The sequence below is a fragment of the Bombus flavifrons genome, chromosome 6 (assembly GCF_040668555.2).
Source record: "Bombus flavifrons isolate JBK064 chromosome 6, iyBomFlav1_principal, whole genome shotgun sequence".
NCBI lineage: Eukaryota > Metazoa > Arthropoda > Insecta > Hymenoptera > Apidae > Bombus > Bombus flavifrons.
The window spans coordinates 4,966,334-4,990,411 of NC_138447.1; the positions used below are offsets into that span (position 1 = coordinate 4,966,334).

The 24,078-nt window shown below is 38.1% G+C and overlaps 1 protein-coding gene across 5 annotated transcripts; it reads left to right on the forward strand.

Moving 5' to 3' along the window:
• The first annotated feature begins 1,534 nt into the window (after window positions 1-1,534).
• Window positions 1,535-22,245, forward strand: Alk (Anaplastic lymphoma kinase). Of its 5 annotated transcripts, XM_069114386.1 has the most exons (26): window positions 1,535-2,766; window positions 4,802-5,006; window positions 9,262-9,635; window positions 9,949-10,141; window positions 10,219-10,346; window positions 10,739-10,870; window positions 10,962-11,117; window positions 12,243-12,373; window positions 12,450-12,622; window positions 12,740-12,834; window positions 12,916-13,014; window positions 13,127-13,307; window positions 13,390-13,537; window positions 13,720-13,866; window positions 13,988-14,162; window positions 14,493-14,690; window positions 14,924-15,169; window positions 15,260-15,361; window positions 15,518-15,713; window positions 16,033-16,312; window positions 16,629-16,921; window positions 17,176-17,401; window positions 19,251-19,367; window positions 19,484-19,756; window positions 20,961-21,431; window positions 21,903-22,039. In XM_069114386.1, exons 3-26 carry the CDS (start codon window positions 9,299-9,301, stop codon window positions 22,002-22,004), a joined length of 4,599 nt encoding a protein of 1,532 aa, XP_068970487.1. In that variant the 5' UTR covers window positions 1,535-2,766; window positions 4,802-5,006; window positions 9,262-9,298; the 3' UTR covers window positions 22,005-22,039. The 5 variants fall into 5 exon arrangements, with proteins under 5 accessions (XP_068970487.1, XP_068970486.1, XP_068970488.1 ...); XM_069114385.1 differs by lacking the exon at window positions 1,535-2,766 and having other exon boundaries at window positions 4,637-5,006; XM_069114387.1 differs by lacking the exons at window positions 1,535-2,766; window positions 21,903-22,039 and adding an exon at window positions 22,129-22,245 and having other exon boundaries at window positions 4,638-5,006.
• The last annotated feature ends 1,833 nt before the right edge of the window (window positions 22,246-24,078 follow it).

The window sequence follows — 24,078 nt, forward strand, 5'->3', positions numbered from 1 at the left end:
GTGCGTATATCGACTATTCCCCGAATTGTTTTGTGTACTTTGCTGTGTATATCAGCTATTCCTCAAATTGTTTTGTGTTTTATATCAGCTTATATAACTTTATACCAGCTACATCATCAAAAGCAAATCCACTTCGAACATGTGCCATCTGTTCAAAAAATGGAATTCGTAAGGAGTCACATTACTGGTACTCGATTTGACGAAGTGTCACTTTATGTAGTATCTTGCTTTGAAAAATACCATACTGAAATCAACTGAATTTCTTAAATTTTTCTTCTTTATGAATTTTATTATTTTTTTTGGCAATTTTTAAGTTCATAATGACAATACCTTTTACAACAATGAATTGTTCATTTTTTATCGAATAAAAATATAATCCTTCATCATTTTGACTTACTTTTTTCGTAAAATTTATAATAACAACATTTGTTCTACAATCGACGTGTATATTCGTCATTGAGTAATTTTACCTGCGCGCTCTGTAAAGGATTTTTGAAATTAAATTCCGCATTAAACAGATTAATAACTATTTATAATAATTACTTATTCCCTTTAATAATAATTTCACGAAAGCAAGAAACGCGACACGACGCGATGTTCCCCAGGGGATGTAAAATGTGACACGATGTTGCGTAGCAGCGCCAATAAAATTCTTTTTCCAATGTACAAATCGCTGGTGTGCGTGGCTGTTTGGCTGGAAACATAAAACAGTTCACAGTATCCTCTTACCAACTATGCTTGTATGTTACCGCAGATGGTACAATGAAAATTGTGAAATAATCATACGCGGCGCACGGTTGTCCGTGCTGATACAATAATGAGTTGTACGTCACGAATATTCGCATAATTATCACAGTATGAAGCTTGAACCTCAGAGATACGGAAGTTATATACTTAAACTGTATCGAAATCGAATCGAGAGAAAGCACTGCCGGCTTATGCACACGACCGTTGCAACCTAAACGTAAACGTGTACACGATGAAAAAAAGAAAAATTAATATTCGACGCATGTTTTTGTACGTTCTTCGTACGATTCGCTATGCTAAAACTTTCGTTATAGGCAAACGATGTCTTATGTAGAACGGTTGTTAGATATTTCAAAATCTAACGCCGTCCCTTTTCACGTACTAGGAAACGAAACGGTATTTTGTATGCATTAGATATGTGTTTTTTTTTTTTTTTGACGTCGTTAATCCGTGTTTCACGCGAGTAAACATAGCGCTACACGCCCAAAGACGAATGAGATGTCTTTCGACATCGTGGGTGATAGTTGGAACAAGAACTGTACGGGAAAGATTCGATTTTTGGGAAAGAAGCGCAGAAGCGAAATTCCAGGGATCTCTGTGAGAGCGCGTGGATCGTTCAACAGAAAAGAGGCGCAGACGTGAGTGTAACTTTCTCTCGACAGGGGCGGAGTCCCTGTCCTTTGTCAATAAGAGCACGCTCACTCGCTCTCTCTCTCTCTCTCTCTCTCTATTTTGCCTCTCCTCTGCTCGCCTTCGGTGTGGGGCTCGCAACTTCCTCTCTACCACACTTCGTCCTCATCTACATCCATCTCCCGTGTTCTCTTCCCGATCTTTCCCTCCTTTCGCCTCTGTATAAACAGTCAGCCCCTCTCGTCCACCATTACTTTTCGCTCTAGCTCTTTTCCTCAACTACTAAATCGCGTTCTTCCGCTCTCTCCTTTTCTTCGTCGCTTCTTTCTCCGTTTCCTCCTTACATTCGTGACGTTCAGTATTCCCTTACTTCCGACCTTCCGTCTCATTCTTCCCACGGTTTCGTCCTAGCGAACCAACGTTTTTTGCTATGCTTCTGCAAATATACCCGCGACACGTTGTCTAGGAACGAGGAGCTGACTAGGCGAACCACAGGGAAACGGATACGGATCCGTCACGGACGTCGCGACTTCGCGTCTGGTCGCGTTGTGTCGTAGCGCAGATCGACGGTCGTGAGCAGAAACGAAACGAGAGAGCGAACGTACGAGCGACAGAGTTTCAGTGAGATTCGAATATGCGCCCAAGGTGAATCCTGATGAACGTATCATCGATCGGTGGCTGCTGAACCAGCCGATGTGCTCGGTCCACGCGTGTACGCGCAAAGGGCCGCGCTGCTAGCTGCGAGCCGCGCTACTCTGTTGCTCCCGACTCTCGAATATCCGCGATTGCCCAGAAATGTCGCGCTGCGATCTTCCATGGGATAATCGTTCTTGATACTTACCGCGAATCGAGAATCGAGAATAGAGAGTGCTCGCGACAACCAGGATACTCAGAGACGAACAGATAAACGAAGAAGAGAGACAAGAACGAGAGGAAGAGAGAAAGAGAAGGATAGGTATAGGGTGAGAGAAAGAGAGGTGACTTTTATCGATTGTCGTCGCGGGACGAGATATGGGAGACGTGGTGCTGGATTCGGGAGTGCGAGATCTTGCGTTACGATAGAATCAATTTGTGCGGTCCACGAGTGCTGTCCATCAACCGACGTTGCGTTTTTCATCGAGATCAGTCGGGATGACTCTCGCGTTGACTATCGGCGACCCTCGTAGTCTCAGCTGATAGCGTTCTCGGTGAGCGTGTGTCGCGAGGTAGTGAGCGAGCGAGCGACAAAGCGAAAAGGGTGATTCGTTGTTGGGGTGACAGATGCGAGAGGTCGCCGCGGAGAAAATATGTGATCGGTTGATGGAACGAGGTTATTAGATGTGTGATCTGTTTGTGTACACGGGACGATTCGCGGATATTCGAAGCTGACTGACCTCGTTACTACTCCATGTAAGTACCACCTATCTAATCGCATTCTTGTTGCTACTTGAACTTATAGCAAGATAAATATGACATTCTTATACAAGTGTTACTCTATTTCGCAAACCATCGTTTGTAGAATTTTTAGTCAAATTGAGAATCGGTATTTATAGAGAGGAAGTGTGTTTAGAAAAATATTTCAGACCGTAGGAAAAAGGATCTGTACCGTATTGATATTTGAGCTTCCAAACGTAACTCTCCCACGGTTAAAATTTCATGCTTGAAATTTATCAGACGTAACAATATTCGAGGGTGTAGAAAGCGCAGAAAAATCAGCTCGGTTTGTCATACGTTTAAAATATCTCGACCTAAACGAAATGCAAGGAACGGTGATGCCTTCGTAGCGTGATTTATCAAAATTCGATATCTCGTGTCAAATCACGGATCGTCCTATTCTGCCGTTTCGCTCTTTCAAACAGCAGTGATTTTTCTTGTGCAATTTTTCGAAGATCAAATACCTTAATTAAGACGAAAAGTATTAAAAGCAGTTGAATCGAGTTGGAAAATAATCTCTCGGTGATTCGTAACGTATTGTACGCGAGTTTGTTTCCAAGATCATCGCGTAATCAGTAACCAGAGCTATGCATAATAATTATGCAACATCAGAAAAATCAACTTCTCCTTTATTCGTGATATTAATATATGCAGCACGTACTTGTCAGTACATCATCGACTTCTTTATTTTTTAATAAATATCGTTAGTCTTTGAAACGTTTTATCTTATTTCGTTGTAGTTTCGATGTATTTTCTTATACGCTTCTGTCATCTGTTAGTATTTCTCAACGAATTACGACGATTGCGCGCCGCATGAATTCAAGATTGAGTTTCTTATTGCCGAAGCAACCGAAGGAAACCTGATATCAGAACGATAATTAATCTGTTTCCTACACTAACAATAAATTAATAGGCTATTCTATGCGCCATCATCGAATTAGCGATAAAAGATAAAAGAAGAGCTGTACTAGTTGCTTTTCTCTATTACTGTCGCGTGGCGAATAGTTGTTCAATTTTTATTTTTACTTCATGCCTCGCGTGATATATGAGACATTGGTGATTTTTGGTATATAAAATTAATTGGTAAGAAGCATCTGCCGTGTATTTGACATTCTCGAGAACCAAAGTACTTTTCGAAGAGGCAACTCGAGAAAGAGTCGAAGAATTCTCGTCAATCGTCGGTAGAAAATGTCGCCGTATTCGCGAGCGCGTGATCTTGCGGTGTAACCTTTCAATTTTGTTAACCTCCGTGTATTATCGACGCGTTTCATTGCTCTCGTACTAAGCATGTTTACGACGCGACGCCACGCAGGTATGCACGCGTTTCTGTTGCATAGAAAATTTACTATTGTCTTGTGCGCGATGGTAGCGTGCATACTCTACGAACGCAAAACTGTGAAACTCGGGTAAACTGATTGTGAGAATTCGAAGTAAAGGACAGAATATGAAAAGCGTATGAAAGTGATAAATCCATAAAATTAGTGGATAAATCAGAGAAGATGCGTGATTGTACGCGCAAGGGAAAGAGAAGGGGAAAGAGAAGCGGAAATAAGAGTAACGAGTATCGTTAAAACTGCGTCGAATTGAGTCGGGGGAGCACTTAATTCGCACTTGTGGAACGACCGCTCGAATATTCCGGAAAAGAGGGAGATGGCATTCTAAAGAGAGGAAAAGATAGGCAGACAGACAGACAGAGAATGTGTGGAGACGCGCAGCGCGCGAGAATTGAAGGAAATCGGATAACGAAAGGAAGAGAGAGAAGAGGGTAGATAACACGCACGCTGGCTAGTTAGAGAAAAAATAAAACCGTCTCGTCATTGGAATGACATTGTCGTTAACAACAGACGACAGATTATCCAGTTGAGAGTATGAGATCCTATAACGCGATGCAGCTAGTTACGATTTGTCGTTCGTCAGGATCGTGTTATCGTCTTCTGTCTCTTCAGTTTCCTCGAAAATGTTACACATATTTGAAACGTGACATTCCCTAAACGTACTGCATTTCGCACAGGTGACAAGAATCGCGGCAAGCATCGTAATTGGTGGCTAGCGAATTATCGAAAGCTATTGAAGTTCGTACTTTCTACCGGACGATGAGAGATTGAAGGAAGAAAGCGCTCGGCGATTGAACATACCGAGGGTCTGCTAATGATACTGAACAGATGATCCACGGGAAACTATGCTGGCATATTGTACAACGTTATTTTCGATCGAAGGTATGCCCGACTCCTGATCGAGACAGATTTCTTTTCCGGCGATGAACGATAAAATTTGGAATTTGTCGGAAAGGTTAGAATCCAACGGCCATTTTTAAAAGATATCTTGCAACGTTACTAACTTGATTTTCAAATATGTCTACCTTTTATGAATACCGCATCAGCTGTGGTCTGTGTCATTACGTTCGACTTCGATCGAATTTAGGACGCTTACGATTGTTTTATCTTTATCTTTCAACTTTTTCTTAACCAATTTGGTAAAATTTTACCGAAAGCAGCGTTCACGCAGTTCCATGTCTTTACTGAAAATCCAGCTGTCCATCCAAGCCTATGCTTACTTTGTTTATTCGTTTAATTTACTATTTGCAGTCGGACAAGATGGATGTAAATCATCATAACGGATTCGTTATGTTTTGGTATTATCTATCGTCGTAGAAAAAGGATCAACAGAAAATAGCGATTGCATCCTGTTGTAAAAGATAGGTTCTGTTCCTACCAGATGATGAAGTAACAATTTTTCTACTATTTTTGTATATCAATATCTACGTTTGATGATCTGTTGAAAAAAGTGGAAAGAGATTTAACAAAACTATGAGACTCAGCGTCAGTCCCGAAGGGAAAGCGATGGCACGGTTAAGATTAATTTTGAAATCGTTATCATTATATACATTATATGCAGTTCAATTTTTGAGGTTATATTAAGAGGAAGTTTGTAAATTAGAATTGAGCTAGATATTGCAGAACCCAAATGACAATAATTTTTAAATTATCGTCATTATATACATATAATCATGTAGTTCGATGCAAAACTATAATTTAATGATCGGATTCTTAACTTTCGACCTAATCACGGGCTTCGTTGGACTTACCATTGAAAATGGTGATGTACTATGTTGGTGCCGTTTCCGATCTCCATAATTTTCCCATTCATAGAATTCATTTATCGATCGTCTAGAAGAGCGTGTCTTTTTAAAAATTTATTGTATTAAAATTTATAACTCCGACTTGAAATTTCTAGAATTTCATCATCGTTGAATGTACGTAACGATGGCAAAAAACTTTTAGAAAATGGAATGCGATCACTTTCTTTCTCATTTTTGGGAAATTTTATTTGCTAATCTAGTAATTTTATCAAAATCTTTTTATCCTTCGCTCCACTAACGATATTAAAAATCCCGTATTTATTTTTATCATTCCCCCCTCTTCTATAGTCTCCGTGACTCTTCTGAAAATAGGTTATCGATATAAAAGAAAACTGACCCGTATCGATCGATTCGTTTTAACTGCTGAATCATTTCGTACGTTGACAAAACCGAGCGTCAACAGCGACCGAATCGGTAATTTCACGGTATACACGTATATGAAACGTATGTAACTTACACAACAGACGTTTGAAACGACGAGTGAATAATTCGTCGTAGCGCGAATAAGCTATTATAGTAACAGCTATTACGTACTTCATTGAAACCATATGTTTTGGGAGCTGAACGTGCAACGAAAATACGGAAACGTGTGGACGCTGCTTCCGGTAAAATCACCGTAATTACTTGTAAATTACCGACGAAAAGACCGTCTGAACGAGCTGTTACTCGCTTCGTTTGAAGATGCATTCGATGTTGGAAACTGCGGCTCAGCCTGCCTCTCTTGCCTCGCGTACTCTGTGGCTATGTGACAGCAGGAGGCATTGCCTCGCACTGCCTGCGCTACATAGTTGCTTCATAATTTGAATTGTAACGGATTCGCTGCTATTAGGAATATCGTATCGTATTACGATGCGGCGGCGACGAAATATTAAGCCATTGTTCTAAGAGATAGCAACTTTATGCCATGGAAAAGTTATATCGTTCGCTACACGTGGCTACTTTAGACTGCTAAAATATGGATGTGTATATTTCGATTGTAATCTTTCATCGTATAACCAACGCTATGTCGACCATACTAATTTTGAAACATCTAACTTGTTAATTTTGACTCCGATCTATCCCAACAATTTCTACTCTTATTTCGTTCTTTTTAGGGAAAATGTGTTTACTTATGCAATATGTACGTCCATACATAAGTACGACCTTAGACTTCGTAAAACTTGGGACGAAATTGTTGACTAATCTGTTCGAAATATGTATATATTTTGAATAACAATCGATTTCATAACAGGGAAAAATATGCTAAATGTCTGGTGTGTAGCAGTTGTTTCTTACTGTCAAAAACTTCGTAACACAGTATTATTGTTACGGAATGATACGAGCAATGCACAATCGTTAGATGCGCTATCGATTCACCTGATATCTTACGCATTATTAATATCCCGTTATACGGCAAGTACAGTATATGTGGTATGTTGTTAAGCTTTTGAACCAAGAGTGACTAAAAGATCGATAGAAATATCCTGAATAATTTGTTCACGGTGTCTATGGATACAAGTTGAAGCCGTCTAGCCTCCTATCTACGTTCGTTCTTTCTCGACTTTTCTATCGTCAAGTTGTAAATCTACCCAAATGCTCTTTCTATGTCCAATTCTCCACACAAAGATTTTCACGAATTGCAGTTGCTAGTGTCTTTTATTTCGTTGCAAAAAATGTACATAATTACAAAGTATAATCTTATGATATTTTTTAAAATTACACGACCATGTTTTCAAATCCTTATCTCTTCTTCTGTCCATAGAATATTTTTGTTAAGAAGGAGGTATAAGCTGTCGAGAAACATAGGTGCTCGTTCGCTACGAACTTACGAAAAATAGATACAGGTTTCGAACCATTACATTGTGTATGGGGTTACTAGACAAAGATTTACAAAGAGGGAACGACAAGCGGATCCATTTTCAGCGAATTCGCGTCGCTGAACAGTAGCCAGAATTAGCTAGAATTTTGCAAGGATTCGTTGAATTTCGATCGATGTTTGCTAGTTGACGATAATTATCGCTTTTCACTCGACGAGGAAAGATTGGGCAAACGGTTAACAGCGGGTAAATTATGGTTAAATATTTAAAAAGAAAACGGGTGCACAAAGACCGTTTCTCTCGATTTCCTATGGTTTCCAATAGTTTGTTCCGTTAAAAGGATTCGTGTTATCTATATACCCGAGTAGAATATTAGATAAGACGCAACTACGTGAAAGTGTTTTGCGGTTGATAGAAAATAATCTTTTCACTCGGACATTGAAAAATCTTTGTTTTCTTAAATTATCGCTGCAAGAAAAAGAAGTTGGAAATATGAAATATTGGTAATATAAAGTAATCGATAATAAAATCGGTATCCTATCGTATGAAAGTTGCGTTCTTTGAACAATCACGTTTCTTTAATTCGTTAGTTTGAATTTGAATGATACAGGTCTTGTCGTGTTCAGAAGTTGAAGAACAAAAGATGACAGACCAAGCGAACGTAGCCCCTATTCTACGCAAGCGTAATGAAAATGACATTCGGATAAATTTCGCTATTGGCATTACCACCGTTACCAGTACGATGGGACGTCTTCGTTATTACCGACATGCCGGAAATTATGAAATATCGACGAATCAGTTATTCCATTTCCGCCAATCACCGCATCGTTTCATCATCCAGTTCGTCCTCTCGTTTTCACGAGTAATTTTCTTTGCTTTACCCTATTGCTCTGCTATAACGATACAGTTTAAAAAACATTACTTTTATTATGTAAATATTAAGCAAAATAAGCAGACTTATCGAATAACATTCCCATATTTTCCTTTGTCTCGCGATATTTACGTTTTACGTTTCTTACAACTTGGATATTTTCGGTTTTCTCCGATTTTGTGGGCCAAAGGTTTCAACATCGAAGGCAGATAAATAGAATCTTATTCGACCGTTACTTGCGTACTAAACGACTGTAATAATAATTCAGAAAATTGCTGCCTGAAAGTCTGTAAAAATGAAAAACACCGCTGAGGTCGTTGTTTATTAAAAATACCGAGAAGGTTTCGGCGGACAGGAAACCGCAAAAGTTCGAACTGCAATTGTAAAAGTAATTAGAGAACTTGCTAGAAATCTGCTCGCTCGATGTTCGAAGGCTTCGGAAACGTACGAATTACTCGATCAGGCGCGTTTTCTGCGACGAACAGGTAGCTGCAAGCTTCGTTGAAACCACTGATTCCGACAGTGATGAAAATGCCGATGTCGGACGTATATTACGTAATGAGAAAAAGAAGGAAAACAGCTGCTAGAAGAAGAGAAATCCTTAAAAGAAAAGAAGGACGGAAGGAAAACGCATTGTAAAAATTTGTTGGCTGCTACGTTTGCAGGGTATATCGAACGGATACACGAGGAAAGTACAGAGTAATGGTGAAAAGTACGCGGTCTGGGGTGTTGACCGCGAATTTCGAACAGGCGAGTCACACCGTGCACGATTGGCGGCGTAAATTCGGCTTGAAAGGCGATCTATTGTTGAGAATCCTTGTTGGGCTGTTTTACATCACGGGTACCAGTTGCGATTGGAAAGAGAGGATGCCGCGCGGGACCAACAACTTGCAGATTGCTCTGAGCCGATTGACTCAGCTCGGCCACTGCGACCTTGAGGAGACCTGTGATTGGACGTGGGATGAAACCTTCAAAAGAACCACGCCATCGGTGCGAAATAGGCACGGGCCTACCGTCGATGCCAGTAATTCGACCAAGGGTAAGATGCGCTTCTTAATCGTCAGATCTACCAAATCTAATCGGCTAGTTTTTGCTTCAGTCGTTTCGATTATTATTATTTTTTAAATATATATGTATATTTAATAAAAGTGAATGTATTTAGCTACGCGTTAGATCGTAGGTGGATAGTTTTCGCGTTAATTCGTTCCGTACGTTATAGAGCCGAGTCGATATGTACCTTTACACAATATACGTATAATATCGATTTGGATACCGGATGCAAATTAAAAGCTGGAACATGCGCGAAAAATCTTCTCTAACGATAAGTATTTTTTTTTTTTTTTTTTGGCTAGGACATTTTTTATGGTTCACCGGCCCTGGAAAGACTCAAATATGGTCCGCCACGATTCCTCCCACTGGATTACATTGTGTATTAGAATTATCTCTGTATCAAGTGGAGATGCGCAGTGGTGATATCGAGTTACTCATAATCAAGAATAATACAAGTTGGGTTGCCACGGGAAAGCCAGGAAATAATTACGCAGAGTATGTAATCGCATGAAAATCTTATTCGTTGTATCGATAAAAATCAGAGTTAGTTTGATTTACTCGATGCATTGCAGATGGAGAGTAACGCGTTTCACACTAGGAGCAATTAGTCAGCCACATCAATTACTTATAGAGATGACGGTGCCCTATTCTAACTCTAGCATCGCTGTTGATAATATTCATCTGACCGACTGTTTTCCAGGTAATTATTATCCCTATTTAGAGATTATTCTTATGGTAAATAGCTTTGCGACAGGAAACTCGCTTGTCAACTATGATGTCGAACTACGATAATTTTCATACCAGGTATATGAAACGCATCGCATTGCCATATTAGCCGTACAAGTAACGTGTATGAAACAAGTAGAATCGTAGCAGCACCGCATTCAGACAGAAACATCGTGGAATTTCTCTGCATGTCCCACTGGTGAACGAACGAGAAAAAGAACAAAATAATAGGACGAGATATAGTAAAGGAAATTTCAAGTTTCTAGAACTAGAAAGCTCGACGCGGTGTAATCTAAACACGTGAAAAAACTGAACAAACGTTGATGTATGCTCGAGAAAAGAAAAACAAATGCATCTTGTTTGCAGAATCAACACCGGTGAAGATGGCCTGCACGGAGGACATGTTCCGCTGTAAGAATGGCTCCTGTTTAAACAGAACACGTGTTTGTGACTTAACGAAAGACTGCGCCGACGGCGAAGACGAAGACGGTGATTGCGGTAATTGTTAAATTATTACCTAGCGCTTTTCGCTCCGATTTCATCGTTCCAATGCATGACAGACTATAATAAAGGTGTATTCGTATTTCAGACAAAATACCGGAAAACGCCAGATGCAATTTCGAGCAGGGATGGTGCGGCTGGAAGAATGTACCGGAAAGACCTTTAAATTGGACGCTTCATCGTGGTGCAACACCGTCCGAGAAAACCGGACCTAGTTACGATCATACATACCGCAATGCGTCCGGTGTGTATATGTACATGTATATACGTATATGATATATATGCACGTATAGTTACATATGCCCTCGTCTGCATTTACGTTTTAACGAATCTTGCATTTGCACTGGTTTTTTTTAACTACGCTTATCTAGATTTATTATTAATTTCATGAATGAATCAATGAAAGCGTGGAAATAACCATATACGGGAATTTTGTCACGTAATTTTGTTTGCAACGCGAGTAAAATGATTCTTCGCTATTAATTTTTATTAAATTAATCGTATTGTAAAATTGCAAAAAATAATTAAAACTCAATAACGAAATTTTCGTTGCACGTGCGTGACGTTACCGATTACAAAACATGGTTCGAATATTCAGTCATTCATAAGTTTTATAAGCAACGTTGTTTCTTAATTCTAACTTTGTGAAACAAATTAATACTTACGTTTATTCTTATGTAACGCAACGCGTAGAACATTCTTCGACGTTCGTCCTCGTCGACGATTGCACAGAGAATGAAAACGTATCCTAGGCGTGGCAGTTAATCAAAAAACCATTGTGACCTGTTAGAGCCCACTACCACGCAATAAGGTAGAGGGTCTAATTAATGAAAAAATCTTCGAATGTCTTCGCTTTCTCTTCTTAAAACATAGCCATAATAACGAAGGCCAGGCGACTGTTCCAGGCGTTCAAAGCTTTATATCTTCTTACATATTTTTTATATCCTTGGTTCGTGTCCTTGGTTATACTGCCTTTTCTAAATTCGTGTAGTGTACAATGCCGCGAAAGGTTTTCGTTGACGCTCAATGTATAACCTCTTTTAATGTATCGATCTAATTGCTTTGAACACACATTATGGTTGCGGAATGTCGAGAGGGTACTTTAACAAATAAAGGGGATGTTCCTACAAACGCATCAGCGAAATATGAGACGCACATTTATCTAAAGTAAGATAAGAAACGCCGTTACTTATGGAATGACCTGAGGAGCAAATTTTTATCAACGATATTGCTTCTTCTTTTATCTTCGAATTTCTTTGAAATAGATAAAATGTAATTATAAACGTAACTTATGTATAACTTTTATCCAAATGACAGACTAGAAATACTTTTGGTAAACAGTTATCTTCATGTTAATTTTCCATTACAGGGACATACGCCTATGTAAGTATGTCACCTCGAGTGGAATATGGTAGTCGTGGTACCATTGAGAGTCCATTGTACAATCCAACGCCACCTTATAATGGCGATCCAAAAAGTCCTTATCATAAATCGTGTCAAGTAAGTTGCTTTATCTCAAAATAAACGAAATATTATAGCAAATACAAAACGCATTAATATGTATGTACGTGAACAGGTGCGGTTCTTTTACCATCAATATGGTGCAAACAGCGGTTCGCTTGGATTGTATCTAATTCAGGTGAAACCTCATCAACGCCATACGGAACGATTATGGTGGTCTTATCTTAGCGGCGACAAAAGTGATGTTTGGTACAATCAAGCTGTTCCTCTGCCCGATATCAAATACAGGTGTTCATTTACTAAAGCGTTCAATTTCATTTAGATATTAAATATCATAAAGATATTGTGAAATTTAGTCGAAGACATGAAAAAAGTGATTATCTAATACATATACTATTTGTCCAGATATTTGCTGCAGTTTGAGGCAAGCAGAGGCTATTATTCGAAAGCTGATGTAGCGATCGATGACTTTTCTCTGAGTCCAGAGTGTTTTGGCATTGGTAATCTTTCGAATGAATAACCAACGATACTTTATGTGTACTTATTAAAATACTTATATACTATATCACACCTTTTATTAGGAGTTCCTCCTGAAGTCGTGGGAACTTTCAATTACTACAATCCTGTTATAGATTCGGAAAAAGTTCCAGATCCACATGCCGACTTTGTTAACGAAACTGGTATCGTGTTTCAACTATTCTAACAAAAATATCATTGTTCATTCTACGAAGTTTTCACACAATACATATCGAAATTTCTTTATCGTATTATTCTTTGTATTCGTTTTTTCAGTTATACGAATTACTACATGTGGAAATACCGGAAGAACAGGTCCCAATAGCGAACAATGTACCGAAGAATACAATAGTACAGATATAGAAGTGCTTGCACCTTCAGCAGCAGTGGAAGAGTCTCTTCCCTCCAATTTAAATGGAGTTCAACGGTGGACAGCACCTCGTGGTGGATATTACACGTGAGAATTTATTCGAAATTCTTTGAATTGTCATTTATAAAATATTAAAACTGAACTAACATTTACATCGTCGTGAACGTAGATTGATTGCAATGGGTGCCCGTGGAGGAAAAGGTTCTAGCGGTATGGGAAGTACATTGGGTGCACTTGCCCGTGGTGTAATTGAATTAGAAAAAGGTGAACAATTGTATTTTATGGTGGGACAGCCAGGAATGGACGCATGTCCTAAAGTAAGAATCATATATTTACTATATAGTACGAACAATATAAAAGCATCGATGTTCCGTCGATGAAACGATTTTACATACACACGTGTAATATTTATTTCGGAATTTTTTTGGGAATCATTCCAAAAAGTTCTTGAAAATGAATATCCTTTAGCTATACATGATGAATGATGAATTGTTTTTAGAACTTGGGATTAGAATTAGATAGCTGTCAAAGTGTTGGATCGTACGGATCCTCCATTCCTTCAGGGGGTTCTAAAGTACACAAAGTAAAAAATATCAAGATAAAAGACGGTGGCGGTGGTGGTGGCGGAGCAACGTACATTTTTACAGTAAGCGAATATCTTTCAATTATTAAAATATTCAAAAATCATCGTGCCTAATCCCATTAATGTAATTAAATTATTGTCCAATACTTATTATGTCTTCGGTTATCACTTTCCTATGTTACAGTTAAAAAAGAACGGAGACCAACATCCGATACTTATCGCAGGAGGTGGTGGTGGTTTAGGACTGGGACCATTTATTAGTAATGGCCATCAACATGATCAACATGACCAACATGGACAAGCAGCCGCTCCTTTCGGAAGACAACCAATTTCGGGAACGATTCTTTCAGCAGAAGCAGGTAAATTATAGATAGAACGTTAGATTCCTAATTTACGTCTTTCGTGTGACATATACATTATTATTATTGTTATTATTATAATTTTAAAAAATTACTCTTCGATAGATTATGTTACTTTTCATAAAAAGAATTATACGTTTCCTGAATAACGAAAGGATTAACGTTAAGGGAAAAAAGTACGGAAGAAAATGAATAATCTTATAGTTTGCAATTTAATTGAATTTTCAACTTAGAGGTCAATCAACGATGCTTCAATTTTATTTAGGCAACATTGTGTTGCAGCTATAAGTTGCTTCGAAACTCTGTCAATCACATAAATCTATGATATAGATACAGGTGGTCCTGGCGGTGGATGGAACGGGTCATCGACTACCGTTTCGGGTCAACGATCTTCCGCTGGCGGGACCCTTGTTACGGGTGGCATAGGTGGAATCGGTTGCGGTCCTGGACATTCGAATCACGGAAACGGAGGATTCGGTGGCGGAGGTGGTGGATGTCTTACAGGAGGCGGTGGCGGTGGTTACATAGGTAACGAATCGGTATTAAAGCGATTTCAATCACCGAATTTACGATGAATCATGCTGTACGTTGTCTTTGATCGTAGTTGTATTTGAAATTCCTAACTCCTGTATTTCAAGTATTCAGTGTTTTGAATTCCAGGTCAGGGCAGATTGATGAAAGGATAATCTAATTTTATCTTGACCATTAATTTTTATCGAAAGAATCTACTTCTTAATAATTCCATAAATAAAATGATTCAGGTGGCAATACCGGTCACAAGGAACGGGGTAACGGTGAAGGTGGTTACTCCTACGCTAGTCCCGAACTTATGCACGTTCATTTCCGGGCAGGAATAAATCATGGGCCAGGGGAGGTTTACATTATTCCTGCTGTCAGCGGTTGTCAATGCGACTTCCGTTGCGTTTGTCTCGATCGGTATCTTAGCGAGATAAAGTGTCTATGCCCTCCAGGCTGGTTATTAAGTAACGATTCGAGATCTTGCGTTAGTAAGTAAACCGAGAAACAAGCCAACTTCTTTTCCTTCTTCACGATCGATTTGCATAAAATTACGTATATAATAATTGTTCTATTCGCAGTGGCTGACGAATCGAAGGTTACTCATCAAACGTACATGATCTTGCTGATAGCTGTAAGCATTGGCCTACTCTTTGCTTTCACCGCTCTCTGCCTACTACTTTGTAAGAAACTTTTTGATACCGTAACGTACATAATTTTCTCTAATCTTCGAGATTTCGTATTTTGAAAAACGCGAGCGACATTTGAAACGTTTGAAAGTAGATAGTAACGTGTACAGTGATTCTTCGATGGTAAATGCGAATCATATTTGTCGATAGATAATCGTTACCAAAGTCGAAAGGCACTTTTACAACGACGACAAATAATGTTCGGTAACGGAACTGAATTAAGGTCTCTACGTGCAGTCTCCGAAACTATGATGACTGAATTCAATCCGAACTACGAGTTTGCTGGAAATCTCTATAGCTTTAAAGATTTGCCGCAAATCCCTCGCGAATATATCACTTTGGTAAAGTAAGTATAAATTTCATGGCCATCAACGATCGAATCTATTAAGAGTCAACGTTGCGTCGTTATCTTTCGTTACGTTTAATGGCATCCGTAAAGTACCTATTACTCTAATGCATTTTTCGATGCGTGAATTATTTGATTCACATTCTACGATAATGTCGCGAATTTTCAACGCGTTACTTGATCGATTGGTCCTTGATGATGACGATGACGATGAGTTAAAATTCCGGATTAGAATCTAGTTAAAGTAGTGAACGTACTTGTTACTTCTTCTTCTACTATATTTTCGAACTAAGCATATTTTTTTCTATTTGTGTGGCAGACCCCTTGGTCAAGGCGCTTTTGGCGAAGTTTTCCAAGGTGTGTACAAATACAGACGCAACGAAGAACACCCTGTCGCTGTGAAGACTATACCTTCTTCGTCCAGGCCTCAAACCGAAGCAGATTTCATGATGGAAGCTTTAATTATGAGCAAATTTAATCACCCTAATATAGTACACTTTATCGGAGTTTCTTTCGATAAAAATCCAAAATACATTGTGTTAGAATTGCTTGCTGGTGGAAATTTGAAAAACTTTCTTCGAGAAGAAAGGCCACGTGCGGTAAATGGCATTCCTTTTACAAGAGATGCTACAAATTCCTGTACACTACTTTATGCTTGAAGCAATTTTACATTCATTTATACCTTAAGTTTGAATTAATAAATTTATATTTATGTTAAGAATGTTTTTTTTTTTTTGTTCCACCATTTGCTATTTACACGATCGAAAGGACTTTTATGCACCCAATTTTTTGTATTTAGTTCGATTAGTTTCCGTTAACTATGTGTCGTTCTCGATTACGATTTAAACAGGGACAGCTGTTAATTTTTGGCGCTCGTCATCATTGGGGTGCATGCGTATATTCCTGTTTTGGCAGGATCGGCCGACTTCGTTGACGATGCTGGACTTGATAATGTGCGGGCACGACGTCGCGAATGGTTGTAAATACATGGAAGAGGCTCGATTCATTCATCGAGATATCGCTGCCAGAAACTGTTTGCTTACGTGCAAAGGACCCGGTCGGATAGGCAAAATCGCTGATTTCGGAATGGCCAAGGATATTTATAGAAGCGATTATTATAGGAAGGGAGGCAAAGCCATGTTACCAATCAAATGGATGCCACCGGAAAGTTTTTTGGATGGAATATTTACTACGAAAACCGACGTTTGGTGAGTTCTATTTGACAAAGCAGTTGGTAGGAACGATAAATCCATAGTCACCGAATTAATTAACAACTCCAACGAATAGTCAATTTAATTATATATATATGTATGTGTGTACGTGTTTTGGAAATTAGCGCGTTGCTAACGGATTTGAACGATTAATCAGCATTGTATTTAAAAGCGTCGATCAGTCTGCCTGCAAGAAAATAACAAACCTATGTACTTGACTAATCTCCTTGACTAATCTCTAATGACTGTAGGGCATTTGGCGTATTGCTGTGGGAAATTATGTCTTTTGGCTACATACCTTATACTGGTTGTACTAATAGAGAAGCCATGACAATGGTAACGTTAGGAGGGCGTCTAGAAAAACCAGCGGGATGCCCTGATCCTATTTATGGAATAATGACACAATGTTGGCACCCACGTCCCGAAGACCGGCCTAGTTTTGCTACTATCGTCGAGAGAATTGGTTACTGCTTACAGGTAAAACTCATTAACTTATTCGTTAGTTGTAATTGAAGTAATTAACATGCTTAAAGTTGTGAAGTAGAATGTTATACTCTGATCGGCAAGCAAATTTCGTAAACGATCGTTGCATGTATTTCTAAATGTGTCACAATGTTTGCACCCATCGTCCATCTACCATGTAATAAGCAGAAAAATTACAGATAAATATCCTAAAGTTAAAATGTCCTATTTATTTTTACCACCGTTCTCAGTTTTTAAAATAAATTATTTCGAAACAGGTATTCGATTCTCTTCAGATATTCTAAATTAGAATATGTAACGATGATCTAACAACAGGTTTACATCCTTTTAATCCTTTTAACTTTAATTTTAAAATTAAACAATTTACATCTTTTTCTAGTGGTTTTACTAGTTTACAGTGCAGATGTATACGCTTTATTACGCTTTAAAAAGGAATAACTTCTTGAAAGTTTGGCCAAACGACTTGAGCCCTTTGGACAAGCTGGAAGGACTAGTTTATTAAATTACTTGCAAAAAGATATCTTGGAACAATTGGAGTTGGTCGGAATTGCAAAGGAAATAGTAAAGGTCACTTTGACAATTATGTATTGGGAAAGACATTATCTTTAATATATTGTCTCAGACTTAACACCCTTGTCTTTTCTTTGTACGCAGTACAACATTATACACGTATATAAACGAATGCCGGACGAGCTTGAGTCTACTATGGATTACCATTAATGGTCTGGATTAGTCTTTTAAGATTCGGCCTCAGGTTTGGCTGATAATAACGTAATTATAACTCATATTAATATTTTAATAATTTTATTATTTTACATTATGTTTTAATTTGTATGTTTTATTGCTACTATCTGAAATTGGAAACATGGACGTCAAGGAATTTAATTACTCGTCTGTCAAAATCGTTTTGCTGTCGGAACTGATTCTCGAAGACATTTCTTACAGTCTCTATGCAGTTGTGAATAATCATTTAGATTCGTAAAGCATGATAGAAAGATAAAGAGATGGATCAGTGGCTGATGGACGTTAACAAATCGCCAAGCGTGACTGGATATATTTCAAGATACATATCGTGTGTGTCTCGTCTCATAATGTATGCACATTCGTCCGCAGATAGAGGGATTAGGGTAGTGATAGGGCAAATAAGAACCTAATCGTAAGTTGGAATAAGTAAACATTAGAAATATAGTTGGTTGGAGGATGAGAGAGACGGATGATTGTGTAGTGATGAGTGTTGTGTAGGAGGATGTTGATGTTGTGTAGGAGACTGTGTAAATCAGGTTCACGTTCTATAGGCGGCGAAGTCGAAAATTAAATAATATACATAGGTGCAAAAAATTTCATCGACATCGGTTAACGTTATTACGAGCTACAAACAGTTCAAAGGTATTCCAGAGTTATATATATATATATATATATATATATATATATATATGAGTTTTCCACTGTTTGACCTATAACTGTTGCTTGTTTCCGTATCGACCAATTTCGATAAGATTTCATATACATATGTGTATCACTGACATAAATCTATAAAACGTATTGTTTAAACTTTTATTGTAGGTTCAGATAAAAAAAAAACTTGTAAAAAGTGAGCTTACTATCTTTTTCATCGTACCGACAAATTACAATTTTTAAAAAAATTTTTTTACGCGTCTAGTAAACTAATCTGATCCCCCTAAACTTATCAAAGAAACTCGAGTCGTCTGGTCCAGTTTTGAAAAAGTTATTCTGTTTTAAAAACTGTCCGAATATTATTAAGGGTCACTTAATATAGAATATTTTATCGTCGATGTGTCAAGAACGGAGTAAGCAAATTTCAATAAATAATATTTATCCTTAGGATCCTGACGTGATAAATCATCCAACGCCAAATTTCGACATTTTACCAATCTGCGATCGGGAAGTGACGATCATGAGACCAGATCCGGAAACGGAATGCATTAACGTACAGTCAGAAGTGAGTAGCAGATATCGTTTGATATTTCCTTTAAACTTTTAACTTTACAAACTATCTGTTTCGCGACACTTTTCTAAGCATCGACACTTCCTATGTAAATACTATAATTTTTATAGCTGGACGCATGTGGATACATGCAACCCAGAATTATCGATCCGCGATCGGCTAGTCAACGTATGGCTCAAGCTATTGCGGGCAATAATCCTAATGCGAGAAACGAAAATCCGAACCAATTGAATTCAAATGAAAGAAATAACGTGCAACCGACAGACCGTCTGCAAGGACGATTTCAATCTAATCCGTATGGCTCTAATACAGATACTTCTGAACAAACCTTCGGCGGAAACGCGAGTCGCGATGATTTTAGTGATGAGAATAATCATACAGAGGTACATTGGATAAAGCCTGGAAATATTTCTTTTTCTGGCATATACATTTCTTTTATCATCGTTTAAATAAATTTTTGCTTATCATTTTGGCTAATTGGAAGTTTGGTTTCTCAGTATTTTTTACAAGTTTCTTATTAACTGCTCTAATATAAAGTATAATTACATTGAATTAAAAATTATTCAAATAAATCAAATATAATTATTCACGAAAATATTCGCTTCTTATCTTATACATATATCCAAGTCAAAGTTTCCAGTTGTTATTGCATATGTATTATATAAACCTTGATTAACAAATATACTTTAAACTAGGATGCGTTTAACTGAGAAACGATGAATCGATTGATGGTCAGATATCTTTTCTTTCTTTATCATTTGCACAGATAACGGTATCTCTTAAAAATAACTACTTAAATTATAAATTGAAAATTAATTGAATTATTTATTAATAACTGTGTATAATGCCTTAGAATTGAAATTAAATTTTAATCGATGCTTATACTAGCATAGACCATAATGCCTGATATTATGACGAATTAAAAATTATTTTAATAACTGAAATATATAATATAACGAAGTATAGATATGTATATAAGATGGAGGGATATTTGTGTGAGTAACTGTGTATGTGTTTGTATATCATATAAAAGTGCTGTCGCTGCTGCCTTTTCCTTTTTTTTTTTTTTCTAAAGTAAATTCGCATTCGTGCCAACTGTTAAGTCATGCTTTCCGTTTTCAAGCATCATCTCCTTGGAGGTTGAAATTATTTGGTTTTTACTCCGGATGTTGTTTGTTGCACGAGCAGTGTGACATCGTGTTTAATACATTGGCTGTTAATGTTTCTCACTTCTAACGCATCGAAACGCATATCCTAACGATTGTTACGTAAATTAGGATAAGTAAAAACTATAAATCCATTTTTTTTAAATTCATGCGCGTTACGAATAAATAAAGCTGTCCCTATGACTTATTTCATCGATATTTCCCTTCTCCTTAATCTCGTTGAATTTTATTTGATGAGACGAAATTTTACTTGACGAAATGTCTGCCCTGTTTCCATCGCCCGATCTATTCAATTAACGTTACTTTATGTTAACCCCCGATATACCGCGTATACGTAGCAACGACGATGCATTAACAACCAATGTTATAAGAAACATGCTGAGCATAATTTATCGTGATGACGATTGTGACGAATTTGCAGAACAAACACAAGATTGACAGCTCAAATTGCGAAGAAAAAAGCGTACATCGAACTTCAAAGGACATCGAAGATAGTGGTAAGTTAAAAATCGAAGACAATGGAAACAACCGTCCAGCAGATATCGAGTGCCGTCGAAGCAGCACAGTCGAGGTGACGGACGTGGATAGAAGAAATGGTAACGACAGCATAACTACCATCGACACCAACTCCGACTCTCTGATCGTTGCTTCGTCGGATACACCGCCTGACACGACGAATTCGTCACCGAACACACGTACCTGCTCCCCTAGTCACACTGGCCTAAATACGAGTGCCACTAATGTAAATGGAATGTTAAAGAAAAACGCCTTAAAGGCTGCGCTCAGTTTGGATCCGAGCGCTCTATGTCGTGGAACGATACCATACGAAAAAATAGCGTTCTCGCCACCACCACAGCGTTCTAGCACACCTGGAAGTATGGAGATCAAGAAGGTAGATAATTTCATCATTTTTATCGAATATTTTGCCGAATTTTATGACCCATAGTGGTGGGATTCGAATAATTTGACAACCGGTTGGTCGGAACTGCAAAACTTTTAGGAACCGATGCGAACCGGCTGAATCCCACCACTGGTGTTTGACAAAGAAACGTTATCCGCGATGTTACGATAGATAGAATTATTTAGGCTTTCGTTCGTTGGAACAACGAGTAACTTAACTTCTCTTCTCTTTCTCGGAATTCTCTCGAATTGTCGTAAAAAATTGAATAATATCCAAAGAATCGCAACATCCACTCAGTGAGCGCTCGTAATAAACGTTACGATAATTTCTTTAGCGAGATATTGCTTTGTTCTTTTATTGTTTGTTCGATAACAAAAATTAGATTATTTTTTCCAATCATGGTCATTTACACGCGGAACACATGTAACCCTCTGCACTCTCCACCTTCACTTTCCATTCTAGAAAGTACCAGTTACTGCCACGAAATGTATCGCCCGATGTGTACAAGATGTCGTTGAAGGCCCATTGTCAGTGAAGCGATTCGAGTGCACAGGATTAGCATAATACGTTCGTGAGACTCGATATCGTGTCTTTTATTTCGAATAATCCAGCAACGCTTATCCCTGAATTCGTTTAATCGCAGTTCTATGTATGATGGAACTATCGTCTCTCTGTTCTTCACACGAAGGATCCTCTGGGTCACGAGCTACCAAGGGAAGAGGAATGCTCCTGCTGAGATTTGTACAAAGGGGAGTGACAGGACTCCCCGGTCGTTGATGTTACGATACATGCGACCAACTCCAAATCATTACGACGTTCTGCAACGGTAACCGTAGTATCGATGGCGATGCGTTTCAAGGACTCCTCGTCGCTTCTCTGGATACGTGACGAAGAATATTCACGTCGCGTGTACTCCGAAGAAACGCTGCTGTGAATGAATCTTGTGAATTCGCGTTATTTGCTCACTCTTTTCTTTTCTTTCCTTTCCTTTCCTTTCCTTTCCTCGTCTTTTCCGCCTTCTCTTCTGTTCTTCGAACGCGAAAACAGCTATTTTCGTCCACATAGAAGAGGGAAGAATTTAATTGCGTTTACTAGATGGGCGGTCGCGCAATATCTATTAGGACATACATTAATCATAAATCATCGACGAATCACTGAACACAGGGAATTGCAATAACCGTGAAACATTACGAGCTTCAGACCGTCCGTTATTAAATTCAACTAAATCCCTTTTCTCGAAACTGCGTACACGCACATAAGAACACACGCGCATCTTCGTACACACACGTAAAAGTTATACACGTATCTACGTATTATATTGTATGTAAAAGAGTTGAACAAACAAAATAAAAAGAAGAAGAGGAAGAAACAAAACGTAGAGATATTATCGTTGTGTCTGGTACACGCATGCATACCACGAAACAAAAGCATTCGAATCGTTAAATCTGAGATAAATATCATCACGTCGTCACGTATATACGCAATATGTGTACGTATACTTTGTAACAGCCAACATCAACGGATACTGACGTACATCCTATCGCAGTTGCAGCAGACAAACTATAAATTATCGAGAAAAACTATGTAGATATAGTTGTTAATGAACCGTTACCGTCGATGTTCCTCCTGCAGAAGGATTAATCCGAGAAATTCGTATACACGCGTATATGGTCTCCTTCTTGTTCTTTATGAACTATATATGCAGGACGATCGTCAGAATCGCAAAAATCGCATAATATATGAAAAATTTTTTAAAGATACAAGCGAACTACACAACGTGTAATATACATACATAGAAGAAATTTAAATGAGAGAGTACGAATGAAAGGGAGAGACAATACGCTATATACAAGACTTAATTTACATCACAGGAAGAAAAAGAGCCTATGGCGTTCTTTCTATACACACTATACTACTATATGTATATATACATATACATATAATGTGTACGTGTATATGTATGTATATATACATACATATATTTGTCGGGAAATTTTAGGCGAGGCTGGTCGAATCGCCTTCATCCTCCGTATATTATGATTTTAAAAAATATATATACCATCGTACAACGGTCGTAATTTCTTCACAAAGGGATTAATTGTTAAAAGGAAAGGATGAAAATCGATTTCGAACAAAGTACCGAGAACTTAATTGGTCGTCGTTCTTGCCGCTAATTAACCTACCGGCTAATTGTTGGTGCATGAAAAATGACAAATGAATAATAGGATATTCTCGCCTACCTCGTTGATTCGTTGATTATTAGCTTGTGAAAGAACGATGAATGGTGGAAAGTTCATTATTTTAACATCGATCTTGTTGTATACGATCGTTATCATAAAAATGGGCAAGGAAAAAGGTAAATTTTTCGAAACGTGAAAGTTGAGCACAAGCCCTTTTTTATTTTTCTTACAACGACGACGTACTTTACGTACGCTCAGCGTATGAAAGTCAGCCACCATATATCTGTACGTGAAACGTAATAAAGACATGTTTGTGGAAAAGACGATGCGTATGTTATTTGTCAATCTCGATAGACCGAGAGACGTCACCGAGTGTCAATTTTTACTTGCCATTTCTTGACTTGAATATATCTTTCAGAGAGAAGATTTTCAGGATTTTATTAAAAAAAAAAAAAAAG

Coding starts and splice junctions, on each gene's coding strand:
- Alk (XM_069114386.1), top strand. CDS start 9,299: ATGGTGAAAAGTACGCGGTCTGGGGTGTTGACCGCGAATTTCGAACAG. Junction 19,757..20,960: donor ATGAGAATAATCATACAGAG/GTACATTGGATA, acceptor ACGAATTTGCAG/AACAAACACAAGATTGACAG. Junction 21,432..21,902: donor GAAGTATGGAGATCAAGAAG/GTAGATAATTTC, acceptor TTTCCATTCTAG/AAAGTACCAGTTACTGCCAC.